The sequence below is a fragment of the Poromitra crassiceps genome (genome assembly GCF_964638095.1).
Source record: "Poromitra crassiceps genome assembly, chromosome: 23".
Taxonomy (NCBI): domain Eukaryota; kingdom Metazoa; phylum Chordata; class Actinopteri; order Beryciformes; family Melamphaidae; genus Poromitra; species Poromitra crassiceps.
The window spans coordinates 14,436,012-14,457,530 of NC_139639.1; the positions used below are offsets into that span (position 1 = coordinate 14,436,012).

General features: G+C 43.5%; 2 protein-coding genes across 2 annotated transcripts; one reads left to right on the forward strand and one right to left on the reverse strand.

Moving 5' to 3' along the window:
* Positions 1 to 512: 512 nt before the first annotated feature.
* grk7a (G protein-coupled receptor kinase 7a) lies at positions 513 to 6,977 on the forward strand (the record flags this gene model as incomplete). The annotated part of the gene is made up of 4 exons (XM_083658992.1): positions 513 to 1,109; positions 1,642 to 2,097; positions 5,466 to 5,746; positions 6,629 to 6,977. The coding sequence occupies 4 exons, from the start codon at positions 513 to 515 to the stop codon at positions 6,975 to 6,977; spliced, it is 1,683 nt and encodes a 560-aa protein (XP_083515118.1).
* A 6,209-nt stretch (positions 6,978 to 13,186) lies between these two features.
* Positions 13,187 to 21,254, reverse strand: LOC310797040 (sodium/potassium-transporting ATPase subunit beta-3-like; the record flags this gene model as incomplete). Its single annotated transcript, XM_083659315.1, has 7 exons — positions 13,187 to 13,354; positions 13,500 to 13,586; positions 18,558 to 18,608; positions 18,857 to 19,047; positions 19,176 to 19,274; positions 19,632 to 19,760; positions 21,143 to 21,254. The coding sequence occupies 7 exons, from the start codon at positions 21,252 to 21,254 to the stop codon at positions 13,187 to 13,189; spliced, it is 837 nt and encodes a 278-aa protein (XP_083515441.1).
* Between the last annotated feature and the right edge of the window lie 265 nt (positions 21,255 to 21,519).

The following is a 21,519-nucleotide window of genomic DNA, read 5'->3' on the forward strand; positions in this document are numbered from 1 at the left end:
GGTAGCTTTGCTGTAATTTCAACTACTTCCATGGTGAAGTAGTTGGTAGCTTCCTAAGCTATCAAAGTAGCTTCCCCAACACTGCCTGATGGTGGGTCATCTCACCATTCAGTGTTTAGTCAACAGACCCCATTGGACCACTGTTAGCTGCTAGTGAACACCAAAATAAACCACCACATATAGAGGGCCACAAAGCCTCTTAGGACAGAGCCTTCTTACGATTCCCTTTCCGTGTACAGCAGCCTTGAATAGACCACACAAAGATCCTTAAGCCAAAATCCCTCCCTGGCATTTAATTCTAAATGAGTAATTACTGGGTGTGTCGGTGAGTCTTAGGTTCGCAGGTAGGTTTCGTCAAGCAGCTCATTTGTGCGCCGGCTGTGGAACGAGTCACGCCCTCACGCAGACACGCAACCTCTGGAAGACACTGCACTGGCTGTAGGAGGGTATCCCTAGGGAGCCATTGAAGAACCCAGTCACTTAGGGGGGACAGAGCAGGTACAGCCGCCAAGATGTGTGACATAGGGGGATTGGATAACCTGGTGGCCAACACGGCCTACCTGAAAGCCCAGGGCGGTGATGACAAGGAGATGAAAAAGCGGCGCCGCAGCTTGTCTCTGCCCGGTTCTGGCGATTGCACCGCGGCCCGGGCTACGGTTGACAAGGACTTTGTGTCGATATGTGAGAAGCAGCCCATCGGCAAAAAGTTCTTCCGACAGTACCTGGCAACCAACCCTCAGTATAAGAATGCCGCTGACTTCTTGGATGAGCTGTATGAGTGGGATCTGGCTGAAGGCGCAGCGAAAGACAAGGCCCGCCAGAACATCAAGAACAAGTTCTGCAAGGCCGAGTCCAAGACCTTCCTGTCCTTCCTAACTGGCGAGCCTGCCGACAAATGCAAGGCCGTGACAGACAGTAACTTTGAGGATGTGATGAAAGGCAAAGTCCAGGAGGCCACGAGAGAGTTTCTGAAAGGCAAACCTTTCACGGATTACCAAGCCAGCCCATTCTTTGACAAATTCCTCCAGTGGAAAGAGTTTGAGAAACAACCCATCACTGACAAATACTTCTATGAGTTCAGGACTCTGGGCAAGGGAGGCTTCGGAGAGGTAAGCATGCAAAATACCTTACATATAATATTCAAAAAGTTTGCTGAAATACACCGTGTTGTAAATGCCTTAGGAAACTGCATCTACTTGGCATTTAAAAGTTAGGTTTAACTTCGCCCTTTAGAAGGAATAGAGGTGTGAAGATCTGACGCAAAAGAAAGGATGTTCTGGGAGAAGTAATCTTGCTGACACAATCAGGACTTACCCTATCTCAAGGTGACCATGCCAAAGCTTCTCCAAAGTCAAAGTCCTATGGTGTACAGAGTCAGACATACCTGTTTTATTAACACTTTCCCCACAGTTACAAAGACAAAGCCAAAAATAAGCAATAAGCAATATGAACTTGCTTTGATTTACCTGACAAAGTGCTGAGATCCTTCTAATAAAAGTAATGGCACATTTTAAGTCAACGTTGGAAGATGTCAATAAGATGTACGACAAACACTGGTGACCATTTTTGATGGACAACCTTGCTTTTGCTCTGAAACACTGATGGGTTTTTAAACCAACGACTTCCGTGCTCTCTCCCCAGGTGTGTGCTGTTCAGGTGAAGAACACAGGCCAGATGTATGCCTGCAAGAAGTTGTGTAAGAAGCGACTGAAGAAAAAGGGTGGTGAAAAGATGGCCCTGTTGGAGAAAAAGATCCTGGAGAAGGTTAACAGCCTGTTTCTGGTCAACTTGGGCTACGCCTATGACAACAAGACCCACCTGTGCCTGGTCATGACCCTGATGAACGGAGGAGACCTAAAGTATCACATTTACAACATGGGCTATGATGGCAAAGGCGTGGATAAGGGCATCGCGATGAAGCGTGTCATCCACTACACAGCGCAGATCACCACTGGCATTCTTCATCTGCACGAGATGAACATCGTCTACCGCGATATGAAGCCGGAGAACGTGTTGCTGGACAGCCAAGGCCAGTGCCGACTTTCAGATTTGGGTCTGGCTATTGAGATTAAGCCAGAGAAGACCACCACTCAGATGGTGAGTAGATCCACACGCAGGTTAAATGTGTGCAAAATCTGAGATGTTGGCATGTTTTACTTTTGGCGTAAACATATAAAAAGCACACCAAGTCACCCAATGATAGCCGCCATGAGGATGTAGTTAACATGAAGGTCTGCAGATGGACAATGTAAGCGATCGCGATGCCCATTGTATCGCCTTTGAAGCTTCAAATGGCCAAGGCCAGGTGAGGAAGCCTGCATTGGCCGTGTGCAACTGAGAATAACGGCAATGCACCTTTTATCAAAGGTCATCTTCAGGGTGTGAATTTGTTTATGAACACGCATGCTCAGACACAAACTGCTACATACAAGAAGAAAGAGAGAGAGGGTAATGAAGTAGAGACCACCAATCATTGGGTGATACCTTATCTACCGGTATTTTTATCCCCCATATGTCTGCTTTTAGATCGAGCTAAAGCTACAAATTAGACTTGGGTTGTTGGACTCCCTCTCAATCTCTGTGGAGCTTTCACTTTAAATCCGGACAGGGATTACTGGATTGCTTAAATATCTGTCCAATGAGGGTCTCTGAATCCATTATATAAGTAATTTGATCCTTTAGCAGTCAGATTATAGCCTGGCCAATTATAGATCACCAATTTGTGTGGGGGCTATCTTAGAGGCTATGGAGGTCTAGTGTTAATTGAGATGAGGGTCGCCATGCAATGGTTGAGTTTCATTGGCTGTCAACGACTTGCTTGCAGAGATTTAGCTATTTCTGTAGTGGCGTGACCTCGTGACAGTTGCTTTAGTTCTGCGCAGCAACGCGTCACACAATCATGTGGGAGTTTCATATTCTATCATGTCAGATCAATCAATAAGCTGGACTATCAAGAATAATCAAGTGCTGACAAAAACATGCATGCCATGCGGGTACAGATGAGAGGAGCACATCCCTAAAAATAGTGACAGAAGAACATCAAAGATCAACATCAAAGATCATTTTCCTCACACAAATGAACAAAAACCCTTCTTATGTCATTCTCTTCCAACGTAGTTCAATCTCATCATACTTGATTAAATCTCACCTGTACTTTCAGATGATCAAAAAGATAAAAAAGATGAAGAATTTTGTAGCAGAACTCACTTGCAGTAGCAAAGAGTAAGCTGCTGGCTCTATGAAAGTCCAGTAAGCTCATTAGCCAGTATTGATGCTGGTGGGCCAGCCAGAGTGACTGGGCCAACCCCCTCTAGCCCGGTAAGGCTGGCTTTGCTGCCCTAATCCTCTTAGTAGGCATTACACAAGTCTGTCCCTGATTGGATTGACAGAACCAGGTAGAACTTACGTTGAATATGTCGATACAGGACTTTGCTGTGTGCCATTCCATAGAATAGACTAGCTCGCTCATCTGTTTGGCTGAACTGATTGCTAACAACAGACACACATTTCAAAAGAACAGAAACATAGTTCCAAAAGGTCGCTCAGGTAGAGCAGAAAAAAGGCAGGAGTATGGGTGACTTGACAGTAATACTTATCGAATACACACGTGTTGTAGTAAATTAGTAGCACACAGATCTCCAGCTGTTTGGTCAGTGGACTCAGTATCAAGCCTAGACCAATCAGATGAGGCGAATCATTGACCTAAGCATGTCAGAGTCACACGTATTAAAATACACATCTGGAGGTACCAGAAGCATCCAGTAATCAGAATCTGTCATACTAACCCTAACATTGCAAAACAGAAATAGGATTAGAGCTCATGCCAAATGTCTTTTAGCTGTCACTTTGACTCGGGTGGCTGTAAGAGGAGAGTGTTTAATGCCATCATAATGACAGTTAAGCTTCCTGTGGTTGATTGCTCATTAATTGTGCATTAGAAGCATGGTTATGTGTGGTTTGGACATCTATAGCAACTTCTGTATTTCTGCTGATGGCTATGGAATCTAGAGATGGGCAACGTTTGTGTAAGAGAATTGTGTCAATGTGTGGACACACATGACTCTTGACAGGTAGCAGGATTAGTACTAGGTTTAAGCTCCTTGTGTTAGGCTGCGTGTAAGGTCATTCAGTCATTCTGTCAGCACCAGGGGCGCCGGGAGTTAAGCAGGTCTGGCTGTGGATACTCCTTGGATGGGAGACTGGTGCTGGAAGTGATGTTGGAGGACCAGTAGGAGGGGCTCTTCCCCGTGGTCTCATGAATACTGCAATCTCCCCAATGCCCCAGAGGGCAGAGACAGGGACTCCATCCTTTGGATGAGATGTCGGTTAAGCCGAGGTCCTGACTCTCTGTGGTCAATAAAGATCCCATTGGCACTCTTGGCAAGAGTAGCGGTGTAATGCCGGTGCCCTGGCTAAATACCCACACAGGCCTTCCTTCAATCATGGCCACCTAATCATCCCTCGTTACTTAATTGGCACATTCAGTCCTCAACTCTCCACCATGATAGCCGATGTGTGGTGAGCGTTCTGGTGCAAACTGGCTGCCTGTGCATACACATCGGTGGTGGATGAGTTCCCTCCGCCTCCCCTGATATGTGAAGCGTTTTGAGTATCTAGAAATGTGCTATATAGCCTAAATGTAACCAATTATTAATTAATTATTATTCAGAAGAGTGAGAGTGAGGCAAAGACAAAGAGAAGAGAGAGGCAGAAGAGAGAGAAGGTGGGGGAGACCAACTTAAGGCTATGAACAACCCAGACAAGTATCCTTTGGTACACTTTAGCACACACAGTGGAGAGGTATAGTGGTAACATCTCCTACTAGACAGCTCTACTGTACAAGTCTCCTCTTTCATTAAGAGCCTCTGGCTGCCCGCTGCCACTTTTGAATGTCAAGGTTATATATACATCACTCATACTACTTCCACATCATTGTACCTACTGTATACATCCTGTTAAACTGGTATTTAAACTGGTATAAGTATTGCTTAAGGCTACATATACAGCACTCAATTTTGAAAGGCTGGAGATCCCAAAGTTTCTAATGATATCATATATGCCATGTTAAGCGATGAAAGGGTAGGCTATGATTAAGGACTTAGTTCTGCCATAAATTCTGAACTTCTGAAATTGGAATTGATCCCTGAACATAAACATGCTATGGCTCAGTTAAAGCATTACAATTTGGAAGTAGGTGAGTGACACTGATCAGCATCACAGACTGTTGTTTTTCTTTGAAGGTCCCCTCATTTACCATTAGCATTGCTATCAGATAAGTGTGTTCACACGCTTAGTTTGCAATCATCTACTTACTCTCTAATATAATGACACAATTTCTCTGTCTCTACCTCTACCTGTCTCACTGCTACTCTCAACCTCTCCCTTTCCCATCTGTTCCTTCCCCTTCTCTCTCTCTCTCTCTCTCTCTCTCTCTCTCTCTGTATTCACCCTTTCCCTTACTTCAGGCTGGTACTGGAGCATACATGGCACCCGAGCTCCTGAGCAAGACTCCATATAGGACATCAGTGGACTGGTGGGCCCTGGGCGCAAGCATCTACGAGATGGTGGCCGGCTACACGCCTTTCAAAGGCCCCGAAAGCAGGAAGGAGAAGGTGGAGAAGGAAGAGGTCCAGCGCCGCATTCAAAATGAGGAACCCAAGTGGGAGCACAAGTGCTTTGACCCTGTCACCAAGGACATCATCCAGCAGTTCCTCAAGAAGAAGATGGAGGAGCGCCTGGGCGTGAAGTAAGAGCTTCCTCTTACTTCGCTGTGTGAACAAGCTCAGACCTGGGCAGTATGCGGCCCTCATGATGATCCTGTCTGGCCCGGGATCGGTCTAAGACAAACCATACCATTTTACTTATAAAGTTAGAAAAATCTAATAGGATGACCTAAATTGGCTTTTTATTTTTATTCTTCTGAATAAATGCATGATATGTTTTCTATAATTTAATCAAGTGATGAAATTACAGCATGACAAAGATTTATTTTGCCCCTGGCGGCGATTTGGGTTTCTCATGTGGCCCCCCAGTAAAAATAATTGCCCACCCCCCTGAGCTAGATCCTGTTAGCTGCACACAGTGGCTTATTATGACTTTTTGTGACATACACTGCTAATGTCCGTTTTACTTGAAATCTGTCCCTTAAAATGTCTTTGAGAATGTGATTTATTACTGGAGAAAAGTTTGCAGGCATCAGACTAGGCAGTTGAGACATGAATAACAGCTATTAAGGGTAAATTAGTTTAATGAGCCGACACAGAGCTGAGAGGACCCTAACCTAAATGTTGCATGAAATCCACCACTGGCCATTTAGTCAGGTCTCGCTCACAGAGTTGGCATGCAGCCTCTCCTCTCTCCCCAGAGGGTTTTCATAGTCCACTTCCCTGTCTGATTCCAACTCCGCTCAGGTCTGCTCCTCCACTCAGGTGTGCTTCATCAGTAGCAAACAAATGGAGCTCTCCATGGTGCTGAACCTGTGTTGACTCATTTTGACCACTAATTAGCAAGTTTTGCCCATTTAGCTGGCCCTAATGATCTCATTCAAAAAAATGTGGCTCCGTTAGGTAAGATCCAGCACGATCACACATAAAATGGTACTGATGATGATTATTTGTCTTCTCAATAGGAACAACAAGGAGGACCCCAGGAAGCATCCATGGTTCAAGAACATCAACTTCCCGCGTCTGGAGGCTGGGCTGGTGCCGCCCCCGTGGGTGCCTAAGCCCAACGTCGTCTACGCCAAGGACACAGACGAGATCGCCGAATTCTCTGACATCAAGGGCATCGTGTTGGACGCCACGGACGACAAGTTCTTCAAGGAGTTCAGCACTGGTGCCGTGGCTATTCAGTGGCAGGAGGAGATGATTGAGACTAAACTGTTTGATGAGCTCAACGACCCCAGCAGGAGAGAAAGTGGTGGCGGTGGTGGAGGAGGAGATGGAGGCCAGAAATCTGGAACATGCATACTTATGTAATAATATAATATAATCATATCTGACCAAATAGATTTCCTACAGGAGCTTAATTAATATGCTGAAATTGTACAATTGCACTCAGAATTCAACGGTAAACCAATTGGAATGTAGGCTATCCCATCCTTAAGATGTAGCGCCTCCCAAATCCTGTAACTTTTTCTGTTTTTCGATATCTGACAGTGAAAAGTGATTGCGTTTCACAGCACTCCTGCATCCCGTCATCTCCTACTATTTTTTTCAAATAGTGATGCCATCATGAGATGTGTTTATACAATGAAAAGTGCTTTTAATCACATGTGGCAGCGATAGCAGTACTAGAATTGACTAGTAACGTTACATGCTATGATCCAGAACCTCCAATCCAAGAGAGGTCGATCGCCAGATGGTTTTTTCCCTCCACCCAACATTTTAGTTTTATAAAAACTATAAAAACCAGTATTGCTATTTTATATGTATATAAGTATGTATACCTATGCACAGAGGGAAAGAGGCGAGTAATTCCAAATTTAGATGTTAGCTCTAAAAAATAATACAATGTTGAAAACCTCCCCACTGAGTTCCTCTACTGGTGGTGCTATAAGGCTCAACTTAGTGGGACTATACAAGCTCTATGGGAGAGAGATGAGTTGAAGCATGACAGTGGTGCAGTGGTTAGCACTGTCGCCTCACAGCAAGAAGGCCATGGGTTCAACCCCCGGTCCAGTCGATCCTAGGTCCTTTCTGTGTGGAGTTTGCATGTTCTCCCCGTGTTCGTGTGGGTACTCTTTCCTCCCACCGTCAAAGACATGCATGTTAGGGGTAATGGGCGTGGGGCTAGCAACCCCGCCCCGTAAAAACCCACTTGCTACATAAACCGCCACCGCAGTCTTCTTCCTCTGTATGAAGAAGACCCTCTGTATTATGAGGAAGACTGCCCAGAGCCCGCTGGCGTTGTGTGGTTGCGGCCCTATGCTCCACCCTAGGAGCCCACAGGGACTAAGCAGATAAGCAAGATGACAGTTACTTGCTGTAGCTTGAGGTGGAAAATTCAGAGGAGTTAGGCAATAAATTCCTGTACCAGGAATCTGTAGGTTGCCCCTCAAACACTGTGATACTTGAGGGATCTCGTTTCTTACTTTGAGACGAGTGCGGAAAACTCAAACTAGGCAGATCTTGATTCAAGCTTTGACTGCTGTGGTGTTTGAGTTAACTAGAGAATTGGGTTAGTTCAAAAGAAAATCCTCCAGCATTATCTTTTCTCAGGGTTAATTATTTGCTAAAAGATTGAAACTTTCCAGATCCAGAGTTGAGTTTTTACAGTTAATGTTACATTATGTTATAAATATATGATATATATACTTGTAAATATATGAGAGGGATAAATAGCCTATATGTGCTACTATAGAAATATTAGATGTAAACCGGGGATTTCCTTGAATCTTGAATCATTTGAATGAATAAAATATGTCTTTTAAAACTTGGGTCATTTGTCTTGAATTGTTGTACGTGTGTTTATGTGTGTATGTGTCTGCATGTATGTACATTCACAGAAGAGTGTCTCTTCTTCACACTTACACCCCATTTACACCTGGTTTTAAATGCGACCTGTATCTGGATAAGTTATCTGCCTCGATAATGGCGCAATTAAAAACCAGGTGTAAATGAGGTGTAACAGATCTGAACGCAATGTGAGCCAGATGTGGTCAGGAAGTTCTGATCACATCCTGATCACGATTGCATTTACACCTTGCATTAGCATTGATTAGCATGCATTTTTCCTTATCCAGATAACATCCGGATAACTTATCCGGATACAGGTCACATTTAAAACCAGGTGGAAATGGGGTGTTAAAAGACACTCTTAAATCTCACTCCTGCCAACATCAGGGAAATCTTCAACTGTACCATGTTGTGCATGTTCTTGTGCATGTGCTAGCCGAGCGCTTCTCGCTCATACTGAGCATTAGCGCCCAGCTAGTGGGGTACTGCATGTTCCAGTCTATATATAAGCACAGGAGAAAGTCCTGCGGTCTTCTGAGTAAAACTAGCATTAATCTCTTCTGGGATGCCGACTACAGGCAGGCTGTGCTCCAGGCCAGCGCAAGTTCAACTCTGAACTGATAAGGCGATAACCAGCGTTATCCTTTTGCACCTTGCACACTTAAGTCAACGGCACATCCCCCTGAAGCATCTCAGCACGAGTGCCAAATGATATAATAAGCTGAGCTGAAACAAAATATTAATTTTGAGATTTTACATTTGATTATTTTTGAGAGAGAATGCTGTATGAATTAAATTCAAAGATGGATGTCAAAAGCAGTCTATTGTCAATGTTTTGTTTTTGAGACAGATAAAACACAGGGAACTTATTTCACACAACGGTCTAATCTGTTAACACGGGCGGCGAAATGAAACTGTGCTGCGCTTCCAGATGCTTTGCGATGCATCGCTTCAGCATCTGGTGTGTTTGCACCGTTAACTAGGCTTGCCTAGTCTTTTTTTTAATCTTTTATACTGGACTCTATGTGGAGGCCAAAACATTGACCAATGCCATGAACTGTCCTGTAATCTCACTGGTCGAAGAACAGTTAGAGCTCGGGAGACACTGAGTGAGTGACGCGAAGGTGGATTCTCCAGCTAAACCCAAGAGATTACCTCACAAGCAGGACTTGGATATAGACAAGCTATTGATAGTGAAGGACAGTCCTCCCTCAAGCACTCTGAAAGCTGCTGTCTGGAGGGTCGGGAATGCTGTGTGTGATTGGAGCGGACAGGCATGCTCCGACTCCTTCCAACATTGACTGCAGCTTCAAATGGTTCCAACTACTGCATAAAATAATTAGTACTTAACGTCAGATTTCCCCACCCCCCTCCCTTAGGCTATTGTTTGGTGCCGGGCCCATTATGCATTTTCCAAATGAATTAATTTATCACCCTCAACTGAAGAGATACCAACATTAAAATACTCGCCAAATCAAGTATTCCGTGTTCATAATCAGAGAGTGTTGTATTGGTTGAATTTCAAGGGGAAATAGTTTATATTTGATCTGTGCTCTAGCTGTCTCAGTTGAGAACATGTGGCTTTATTATGCCAAATTCAGGCCACATACTGTGGGGGGGGGGGGGTGGTGGAGGATTGGTTAGCTAGCCAAACATTGGTGTGCAGAGAAAAATATGACAATAGCCGCTTACAGGTGATTGAGGCACAGGCAGCTCCAACTCTCTGTTGGAAAGTCTGCAGGCCACTGTCTGTACGCATCAGAGCATTAAGCCAGGTCTCTTAATGCCAATCACAACAAACCTACAACAGATGCATAGGGCTGGTAGACATGGCGGTTATACGTTAGAAAATGCAGTAGCCTCAATTGCCTTTCTTTTAATTCAACCATTCCAGGAGGTTAACATTACTCCTTACCTGGAGGAGTGGGATTAAATGAAAATGCAATTGCGAAAGTTAATATGAAGAGCATCCCTGACTGTTATAAGTGATTGTCAACCAACTATTAACAGAGCTTTTTCACAGCAGTCATTTTGACATGTCATAGCAGGGTAAACACAGGTGTAACTAATAAAAACATTAATGAAGGTGGTTACACATTTCATTTTGCCAAAGGTGTCCACTTCGGACGTGCTTTCTTGTTGACTGTCTTCCTTCAACTGAGACAGAAGAGTTAGCTACATCATGAGTCAAAGGCCAAATACTCAAAGACTCAGGGGCTAGGGCCTAGCCCCTAGCGTTATCTCTATGTACTAGGCTAGGCTTATCTTTTTCCATTATCATTTTCCAGCTGATTGGGAAGAAATAAGAAAATGGATATATTTTTTAGAGTGTTGTGGTTGTGGATTAGCCTACTCGACATACATAGATCTTTATTAAAAATTAAATCACAAAATATTTAGAAATGGTCTTGTATGTTTGTGCCATGCATTTGGCCAGACTGCATGCTCCGCCTGTCTTGTTTCTGTCTCCCTCATGTGGCAAAGGCTTTGTGCCACAACAGACAGTGAGTGAGAGTGAGATTGAGTGACTACTGATTGAGAGATTATTGAGACATGACTGATCTCTACCAAGCCTACATGATCCTGATTGAGATTATTGAGACATGACTGATCTCTACCAAGCCTACATGATCTCACTCCATCTTCCTTGCCTCTCTGCTGTCAACTAATAAAGCACAAATGTAAAAAATCTAAAGTAAATCTCATGTTTGATGTAGCCTACTGTACTCTATCGCGTTCAGTTCACACATTCATTTAAAGACCCCACTGTGTGATAGTGGATAAATAGACTCTTAAGTCCTCACACTCAAATTGAACTCCATGCCAACATGGACCAATTTGTTATTCCTTACATCCTTAATTGACTTAAATAGCACCTATTCCTCTGGGCTTATTCAGACAGGATTCCAAAAATAGACATTTGGGGAAAAATGTTTTTCTTCAAAATCACCTTTATTCCACAATTTATTTCATCAGGTCTTAAGGCACCCTGAAGAGATGTTACAAGTTCTTTCAAATTTGGGTTCCTTTTAAAGACTGTGTAAACATAGCTTTGAGTAAGATAATTTCCTGTAAATCTTTGTTTAAATTATTTCTTTACAGTGCACAGACATTGTGTTTTGTGACAAAAAAATACAGTGTGAATTAAGTAAATATGGTAAATAGTGTATATATACATTGAGGAGTAATAGACAGATTGGCAGACAATCAGATCAACAGCTGAAGAAGAGAGAGAAACTGTCAGACCCAGATAGATATACACAACACGTAAAGATATACAGTACATAGTTACAGTGAACTTCATTTTTGCCACACTTTCCAGCACTTCTTGGCACTTTACACTGTACCTTTTGTGTGTGTGTGTGTGTGTGTGCGTGTGTGTGTGTGTGTGTGTGTGTGTGTGTGTGTGTGTGTGTGTGTGTGCGCGTGTATGTATGCATGTATGTGTTTGTGCGTCACCTCAACCACACAATACATAGCACCCACTTGGGTGGAGCGAGACAACAATCTAGTCCTGCATTGCTCACCCACATTGGCTATTGCAGTGGAGAGGAGAGAGAGTTGAGTAAACAGGAAGACGGGGAGACAGACAGACAGACAGACATGCAGACAGACAGACGGCACGAGACTGGGTTGCAGTTAAAGGACAAGTTCACCAAAAAAAGAAAATTAATTCATTATTTACTCACCCCCATATCGATGGAAGGACGGGTAACGTTTTTTTAGTCCACAAAACAGTCCTGGAGTTTCACAGCAAAACACCGTTCCAGCATTCTCCTAAACAATTGACGTGGATGGTGACCAAGCCAGCGGCATGGGGGTGAGTATATAGATAATGACTAAATTTTCATTTTTGGGTGAACTTATCCTTTAAGTAGACCACAACGCAAATATTTATCTACAATTCCCTAAATATGATAAAGATCACAATGTATTCTTATGTGGAAAGGGATCTTTGTAACTGGCATCTCATACATACAGTAGGGGTACAGTGGCTATACTTGATCATCAAGACGCGTTCCTATGAAGACCGAGTCTTAAATACGTGAGACAGACTTTGTGATGTGGTACTATACAATAATGTGAATACTGTGGAAATGTGTTGGAAATGTTCTACTTCATCAATTATATACTATACAGCAAGATACAACCCTTCCAAGACCAGCGGTCATATTGTTCTGCGTTATGAAAACAGTATTCTCTTCCTGACAGTGAGCAGCATCTGCAAAACAAACAAACAAAAAAAAGTCTAAAAAATAAAAGTTGTATCAGCAATAGCACAACGGCTCCACATGGGCTTTCCTGCGATGGCTATATAACTCAGCTAATCTTATCGATACTACGGGGGGGGGAAAAAGACGTGAGTCGATGAGGAACAGTGCAACAAGTGTATGTAGGTAGGTATCAAGGTATGGATGGATGGATGGAGACGCCGGGTCAGGAACAGAGCCCATGTCTTATTCTGATGGAATCTTTGAGGAGGTCAGAATGATAACAATGAGAAATGATGGAAGAAAAGAAGGGTCAGAAGTGTCAACAAAGCAGCATTCGACATCACGACTTACTAATCTGCATACAACCCGCCTTTGGCCACAGCACTGTCTAAACCCCAAAACGCCCTCTTTGTGACGCATTTTGACGCTTCCTTTCCCATGTTGATAGAGATCCTTCATAACGTGGGCAGCAGCCTCCAGCTTGGTTCCTTCACCGCCACCTTTTCCCCCCCTCCTTTACTCAAACACCTTGACCCGGAAGGTGATGCGACCCAGGAACTTGTCCCGCTCGTCGTTGTTTTTGAGGTCGGAGCCCTCTACCCTGCACTCCACCGTCAGCTCTGTGTTGTAGTCCTCCTTGTTCAGCAGCAGCTTCACAGCCACCACGGGCTGCACATAGCGCTCCTGCGTTAGAGAAGTAGGGGGGGGGGAGGGGGGGGGAGAGAGAAACAGAATGATAAAAGTTTGAACAAATGAGAAAGTAAGAATCATGTAGATTGATGCAAATACATGAATATTAGGATATTAATGGACAGAGCACAATACTTACATGAGCTTTCTTCCCATAGTAGGGGAAATACATCTTATCAAAACGTCCCTCGCTGGGGTAATAGTGCATCTGAACTGGGAGGTCTCTCTGAAAGCGGAATAGAGGCGCGAGTCAATACATTCACTCGAAAGCACATGAAACTTATACTAGATCAAATGGGACTAGACATTTTGGTAACACTTTATAATAACGTTCAGTCATAAGTCATTTCTAAGCCTTTAGTTAATGATGAAGTAATCATTTACAAAACATTACTATACATTTCATTTGTAGATGATTAATAAGTGCTATCTTAACATATCACGTGTCTTGTGAGTCATCTATAAACCTGTAGTAAATCTGGAAATGATCTTAAATAAATCATTAGTAAATGATGAATAAGTAATTACTTGATATATGAATCATTCAAAGATTTGATATTCCACAAATCTGACGAACATGGACTAATGACTCGATGTGTGTCAGAGAAGACAGCTGTCTATATCCCCTCCCCAGGCCTGCAGAAGCAGTCTGCACACAGCTAGTCTCTTAAAACAGATGCGTTGACTCCCGCAATTTGCAAATGCTTCGGGAGAAAGTTGGTCAAAACCAATGTTAGGCGGGACATCTGCTCAAGGCGGTACAGCCGCTAATTTCTCCAATCACCTGCCTTGGTTTTGTTTACATGTATTGTGATTGGTCGAATATCATCAAACTTCTTTGGAAGATGACAACTTCTTCTGGTCAAATTTTAACAGGCTGAAGTACAGACTCTCTCTGACTGGAGCGTTTGAAGATTGTGGAGAGATAGTCTGGCTTGAGAGACTAGCACACAGGCACTGCAGTACAAATTAAAAAAAAATCCTCACTCGCTATAAATGATGTGTAATTCATTGACAAGGCTTTCTGCATCCCCTAATCTAAAGTGTAGCTAATTCATCACACATACTGTCAATGTGTTACATACACATAAAATGAAGCCAATGTGAAAGTGTCTTAAACTTGCATTCTTTCGAATGGCCTGCAGGAGGCGACCCACTGGTTTGTGGACTTCCGTTTTGAAGCCTCAAGTATGGCATTTTGGCCATTGCCATCTTGCTTCTTGCCCGAGTTGGGTTTCCCACAGAGCCTCAGCGCGGCCTGCTATTGGTCCGTGATCAACAAGCTGTGCGATCAATCTTTGAATGACTTACAAATAATTCATAATATATCAACAAATATCTTATTAATAATTTACTAATGATAGCTGACTTACAACACATTTGTGATATGTTAACAGCACTTATTAATCATCTCCAAATGTACCATACCATTAGTTCATCATTAACTAAAGACTTATCACTGAAATACACTGATTATAATGCGTTACTGACATTTTTCAAGATAAAACATGAACAACAACAAAAAAGGAAACGCAATAGCCCTTGCTTGTTAGTACAGCGATTTCAAATAACCGGCATGCATCATGTGCTTTGGTTTAATCTGTACAAGCATATCTTGGTCTAAAATTATTTTCTGATCATGTCTAGCTAGCAGGTGAAAATGGTTTGAAAATGAGTGTCCTGTGGCACTAGGATGGGTCTAATTCTAAGGCATTAGCGGCTCCTGCGTAATGACCTATTACATCATGAGAAGCGTTACGCCTACTGGCCTAATCCTGAGAATTTACATATAATCTTACCCTAAAGCCGTCACTGACAGCATGCAGAAAGAAAGAAACCAGAAACAAAAGAAAGAAAAGAAGGAAACAATGAAAGCAACATCAACAGAAATACATTGAGACTGTTATGGCCATCACTTTTATGACAACAAACGAAAAACGAAACCAACAGAAAAATACACAAACATGTAACACATACTGTATATATGGTGTTAACCCCAAATCCACAATAACCTTCTAACTATGTAATTTAGGGTATTTTGCACATAACATAAAAAGTATATGAAATTAATTTCAATCCAAATTCAAATTGCATAGTCATTTAAGTTTTGTAGGCTTTCCTGATATTGGGGTACTGGCTTTTGCTTCTGGTTTTTGAGAAATTTTGACGAGAATTGATTGTTTTTATTGGGTGTAAAAAAAAAAAACATTTCCAGTGACTGTTCAACTAGTCAGCTATTTTGCGAGTAGTCGATGACTACTAACATTCAGTAGTCGTGAATGCCCTACTAGCACGTAGCATCATTAGCTAGCTAGAGATGTCCCATTAGCTGTGATGCTATTTTTCGCCATGTTTAACTGCATTTAGTTATGCTAAAAGCGTAGAATAAATTCACAGATCCTCATTTAGGTTAGTGTGTGTCTTTCAATAGCTAACACAAACACAACGCAGAATGAGCAGAAATGAGTCTGCTACACTAGTATCTTCGCTAGCATGTAGCATTTGTGTTTGAGTAGCAGGGCTTTGTAGTCGACCCTGAAGGAGACAGGGAGCAGTGCAATGAAAACAGAGTTGGTGTTATGTGTTTATGTTTTCATATCTCTCATCAGGATCCTGGCCACGCTGTTCTGAATATACCAGGGATCCAGGTGAAGAGTGAATTGCAGTAGTCCAGGATGGAGGAGCTAAAGACATGGACATCAGGGTTAGAGTGGGACAGAGTTTGGAAACGTTTTTGAGATGATAGAAAGTAGACTTGCACAGATGTTTTATGTGGACATTGAAAGTCAGGTGAGGGTCAAAGCTAACACCCAGGTTAGTGACTGAGGTGGAGAGGGGGATGTCCTGAACATCAAAGGTGAGGACGCGGTGTATGGAGGATGACTGAAGCTGGTGGGGAGTGCCAACAAAGAAACTTTCAGTTTTGCTGCTGTTTAACTGAAGGAAGTTTTGCTCATCCAGGTCTTTATCTCCTCAAGGCAGGTGTTGAGGCATGGCATGGCTGCAGAAGGGCTTGTACAGTAGCAGTTCTTATGTACAGCTGTGTGTCATCAACATAACAATGGAAAGATATCCCCTCTGCTGATGACACAACCAAGGGCGAGGGGATGTAGAGGATGAAGAGGATGGGGCCCTGAGGAACACCACAACACAGGTGACAGGGAACAATCTAGACTTGGATCCTCCCATTGAGAGATAATCCTGCTGGAAAGGTAGGACTGAAACCACTTGAGAGCCGAGTCTGATAGTCCAATGGTGGTGGGGAGGCGCTCTAGGAGGATGGGGAGAAGTTGACAGCTTGGGTGATCAAGGGGCTGAGAATGGGGATGTATAACACGAGCAAAGCTATGGGAATGGGGTCCAGCAGGGCACAGGTGCAGGGTTAAAAAAAATTCTGAGGATTTCCTCAATGTGGCTCTGCTGAACAACAGTGAAATATGGGTGGGATGGCAAAGCTCCCAGACAGGGAGGTCGATGGCAGGAGGAGACAGAGAGGAAGAGCTGGACATCAGAGAGCGGATGTTGTTGACCTCGGCTCTGAAAAAGTCAATGAAGCTGTTGCATTGCTCTTCTGTAGTAGCCTCAGTTGGGGATCGTGGTTTCAGGAGATGGTTTAAGGTAGAAAAAAAAGATGCTTGGAGTTGCCAGGGTTGTTATTGATTAGGTTGGAGTAGAACTATGAGCGAGCATCTTGAAGGGACTTGGAGTAGGCCCTTTGATGTTCACGGAAGACCAGTTTATGGACAGTGAGCCCAGATGTTCTGAGGTGTCATTCCAGGACACGCCCAGCTGTTTTTGATTTTCTGAAATTCATATGTATAAACCAGGGGGCAGAGTGTGACCTCATGTGTCTTGACAGGGGCATGGAGATCAAACACACTGTTCAAAGTATGTATATTTTATGGAAATGTATATATATAGACGGTTTTAACTTGACAACAAAAACATTCTAAATTGAACCCCCGCTCACTTCCTGTTGCAGTGTTTGCTAAGGACATAAAAGAAAAAAAAACATTCAAGTGCAGGACTGACCATTCCGTGAAAACCGTCTATACAGCTGAGCAGCGAAAACAAAAGTAACGATGTTGAGTGAATATTTCTGCAGTTTGCCGAATGCTGAGAAAAGTGCTGTGGGGTTGCGCTCTGGTGAAAACCGTCTATACAGTATGTGTATATCGTATATATATAGTCTGTCTTCATCTCTCTGTGGAATGGCAGCCAACAGGTTTATTTGTTTATTAAAAATGATTCCCATTAGCTGATGCTTAGACGCCAACTAGTCTTCCTGGGGTATTATGAGATAGAACCATTTTTCCCTCTATTTTTTGTTATAAAAGTCCAATGAATATTTTATGCTTTACTTTACACTCCAGAGAATATGATTTTGCTCTGCTTGTACCTGTAACCCCCTCATAAAAAAAATTAAAAAAACTTGATCACACAAAAAACACTGCTCAAAGATGTATTATAGTTATGCTAAAAGGTAAGCATTAGCGATCTTAAGAGGACTATTAACTTAATGCTCCAGTTCACAAACTTGTGTTGTACAACAGAGGCAGTTTGCTTCAGTTTCACAATCACAATTTCATTCATTAATGGAGTTGAAAGAGTTGGAGTTGCAGCGAAAATTAGCATCACAGCTAACGGGACAGAAACCAGAGTCCAGAGAAGCAGCAGCCAGTGAGATGTCAATCAAAACATGAGATGCCACGCCCACATATTCTTGACAGTAGTACCACAGGAATGAGTCCGGAAGACCTGGATGTTAGTACTTCCGGTTCCTACATGTTTGATGTTTGTATGGGGTATGGGGATTTTGGTTAAATGCTTGAAATAAGGTCTGTGGTTAACAAACGTTTATGAAACAGCAAACTTTGTGTTCAGCCAAATAATCTTCGCAAATGAGGACCACTTTTTTGATTTTTGAAGCGTAAATGCGCTTTTTCTTAACACGATTTTCAGAAAATGCTTCAAAAGTCATAAAAGTGGCACCCCAGAATAAAAAAAAGTTTGGGAATCGCTGGTCTAAAAAGCAAATTGAGCTGTTTTTGAACTTGGTTTTCTAGTTACAAACATTTCTTTTCACTCAGATTTTTGTGGATGCTTAATGAGACACTCAACTTTCATACCGTATCGTATGCATTTTTACTAGGGCTACTTCAAGACACATTTCCAGAGGCTTTAAGAAAATGTTCACCTTTACTGTGCAGTTGACGTAGGGATCTCCACGGGGTTTCAGGCCAATGATCTATGATGTGAAGGAAAGTGTAAAAGGTTGAAGTCATTATCCGGAGAGGCAGAAAGCGCCTCTCTGTATGCATGTAAAACAAAGGCAGCCATTTATCATTTAATTTCCTGAATGTCGGGAAGCAATAAATGAGAACAGAGGGGAGAATCGAAGGAAGGAAGCGGAGGGATTGAGGAAAGGAAAGATCCATTTCGAGGGTCTGAAATTGCACAGGTAGCATGGGAGAGGAAAGGAGCCAGTGAAATCACCCTGTTCATTTTGAGCAGCACGCAGGGCCTCCCCTCTGCGTATCCGAAGGTGGCGTCACCCAGGCCGGAGCAGCGGTTCAGGGCGCTCCTCTTGAACTGACACACTTTCTTGGGCAATAGTGCCGCCTCCTGCACAAAGTAATCCCCCGCAACGCACAGCTCGTTCTTCTCCTGCTCCGTATCGTTATAGCCTGAGACAGAGACAGAGACAGATCAGCAGAGTGAGAGACGCAAGCAGAGAGAGAGATATCGCAAATGTGATTCACTCCCATTTTAATTAATATCCTTTCCTCAATTCAGCGGGGAGAAGTGGATTTACTTTTCAGGAAGGTCTCCAGATGTTTGACATATGGGGCATACGCTTCCGGATTCGATTTGTTGACCCAGATATCCAATGAAATTGGACGAATCATCAAGCCTGCAATGGAGACATATAAGCAACGTTAAATAATCAGTGTCATAGTGTTATGGTTATGATAGCACAAGTGATCCTAAAGAGTAAAAGTAATCTAAAGCATCCGGGTTTGTCTTGAACGACAACTGGACAAAATACAAAAAGACATTCCTGTCCCAGCAAACGAGCCTCAGTCCTGAGACCGTACACAGGAAGAGATGTCAAAACAGATCAATTAAAAAGCAGCAATGATTCAGTGCATAATGTAGTCTTATTGGCGTCAATATGAATAATGGATGCCCCAAAGACAGATGCTACCAGCTGAAAGCACCGTTCATCTGCCCCTCCCCCCCTCCCCCCTGTGTGTTGATGGACACTCACCTGGATGAGGTACACGGTCTTTGTACTTTGGCACATAGTCATCCAGTGTGAGCAGCATCACCCACATGGTCAGGGCAAACATGCCGGCCAAGAAAGCGTAGAAAACCAGGTAGAACAAGAGAATGAGGCCTAGAAGACGTTGGAGAAATAGAAGAGAGAGACAGAGAGACAGAACATAAGGAGGGAGACAGAGAGAGAGACTTCACAAGGAACCATGAGCGTGAACCAAAAGCAAAGTTCAACCAAATGGCAAAACCGTCTGATTTTCCACACGTCTTCTCAACAACAGGCCCATCTGTCCTGCCAAACCATCCAGATGAAGTTGTCATTTGAGTGAGCTACTCCTTTGAGATGAGCCACTCAAGGGGAAATATGCGAGGTCATTCACACCAGACTCCATAGTGTGAACTGTGTGAACTGTAGTCCTCTAATAGCAGAGAGGACTACAGTATTCAAATAACAGAGGATTCATTCATCACGTCTGATGCCGGAATGCTTGGAGCATCTCCTGCATCTGTCCAACAGAGAAGTGGAAACATCTGATTCAAAATGGTTCACCAGCATCCAGCATGGCAGCCCGCGTGCGGCGCAAATGCCCTCTAAGTTCTGAGACAACGAAAGGATGGACCCCCGAGGTGCCTGCTGTATACCCCCTCTTTCTCATTCCTCTCCGACAGTATCCCACAATGCACCTGCCTAGTGTGTGAAAGAGAGAAAGAGGAGAGAGGGAATCCCATTTGACCTTGACAGGCATGCTAATGTGGGCGGCCATGCAACTGCAATGGAGCATCCCACTGCACAGCAGCACAGGGGCCCAGGCAGCCTGACAGCTCGTGCTAGCCTATAGGAGCTGCCTGCTGCAGGGAGGAGGGTGGTGTGTTACTACCTCACTGTGCAAGTAACGGGGGAATCATTACATAAATGTATGGATCGATCAGATAGAGTGTCAGAACATTTCCGCTGTGGTACATTATTGAAACAATACAGGGATTTCCAGTCTTCACTTAAGACTTGATATTCGATAATGAGCAGCTCGACCGCAGCTCTACACTGTGGGTAGAATTTCAAAATATTTAGTGTATTCTGTCTAGAATGCCTTACTGTTGACTGACTATTACCTGGCTTTTTTGCTTTTTGCCTTTGCCCGACAGAGGCACACCTTTGATAACGTATTCATTATGGTATACCGTATAGGGCAGGCTGTACTGTAGAGGCTTCTGCCACCTTCATGCAGGCCTATTTTTGCTTACATCAAAAATGTATTGCCATGTCAGTCATTTCATCCACAAGCAGGCACGCACGCACACACACACACACAGGAAAATATCAAGAAGCATACATTCATGGATGCCTTGAGAAAATGGAGGGGGAGGGAGGGGGTTGGGGGTGTGTATATATATATATATATTATGTATACAGTAATAAACCCGGTATAAGCACAGTGAATGGAGATAATTGACCCCAATGGAGATAATTGGTCCAATGGAGATAATTGATCGAGGATTCCTTACCCCAGCTGCTGGCCGTGCGACCCATCAGCTCCCCGGTCCTCGGGTTGTAGATGGAGTCCTTCCAGTTGGACACATTCTCCTTTTCGGCTGGCTTATCCTCGGTGCTGGCCATTGTGAAATGTGTGCGGATGGGACTCCTACTTTCCTGTTCTTCTCCGTCTCCCCCTAAAATAAAAATGGAGAAAAGCGCAGCGGGGCGATGTGATGAGGCGAAAGCCGGCGGTGAGTAGTCGGATCAATGGCTAGAGAGGAGTGGGCGGTTTAGAGAGAGGGAGAGAGAGAGAGAGAGGGGGGGATGCTCTGGTGTAACAAAAAATAGACGGAAAGGAGGAGGGGGAGAAAAATGTGTGACGTGCGAGCCCGCCGTGGCAGCTGAT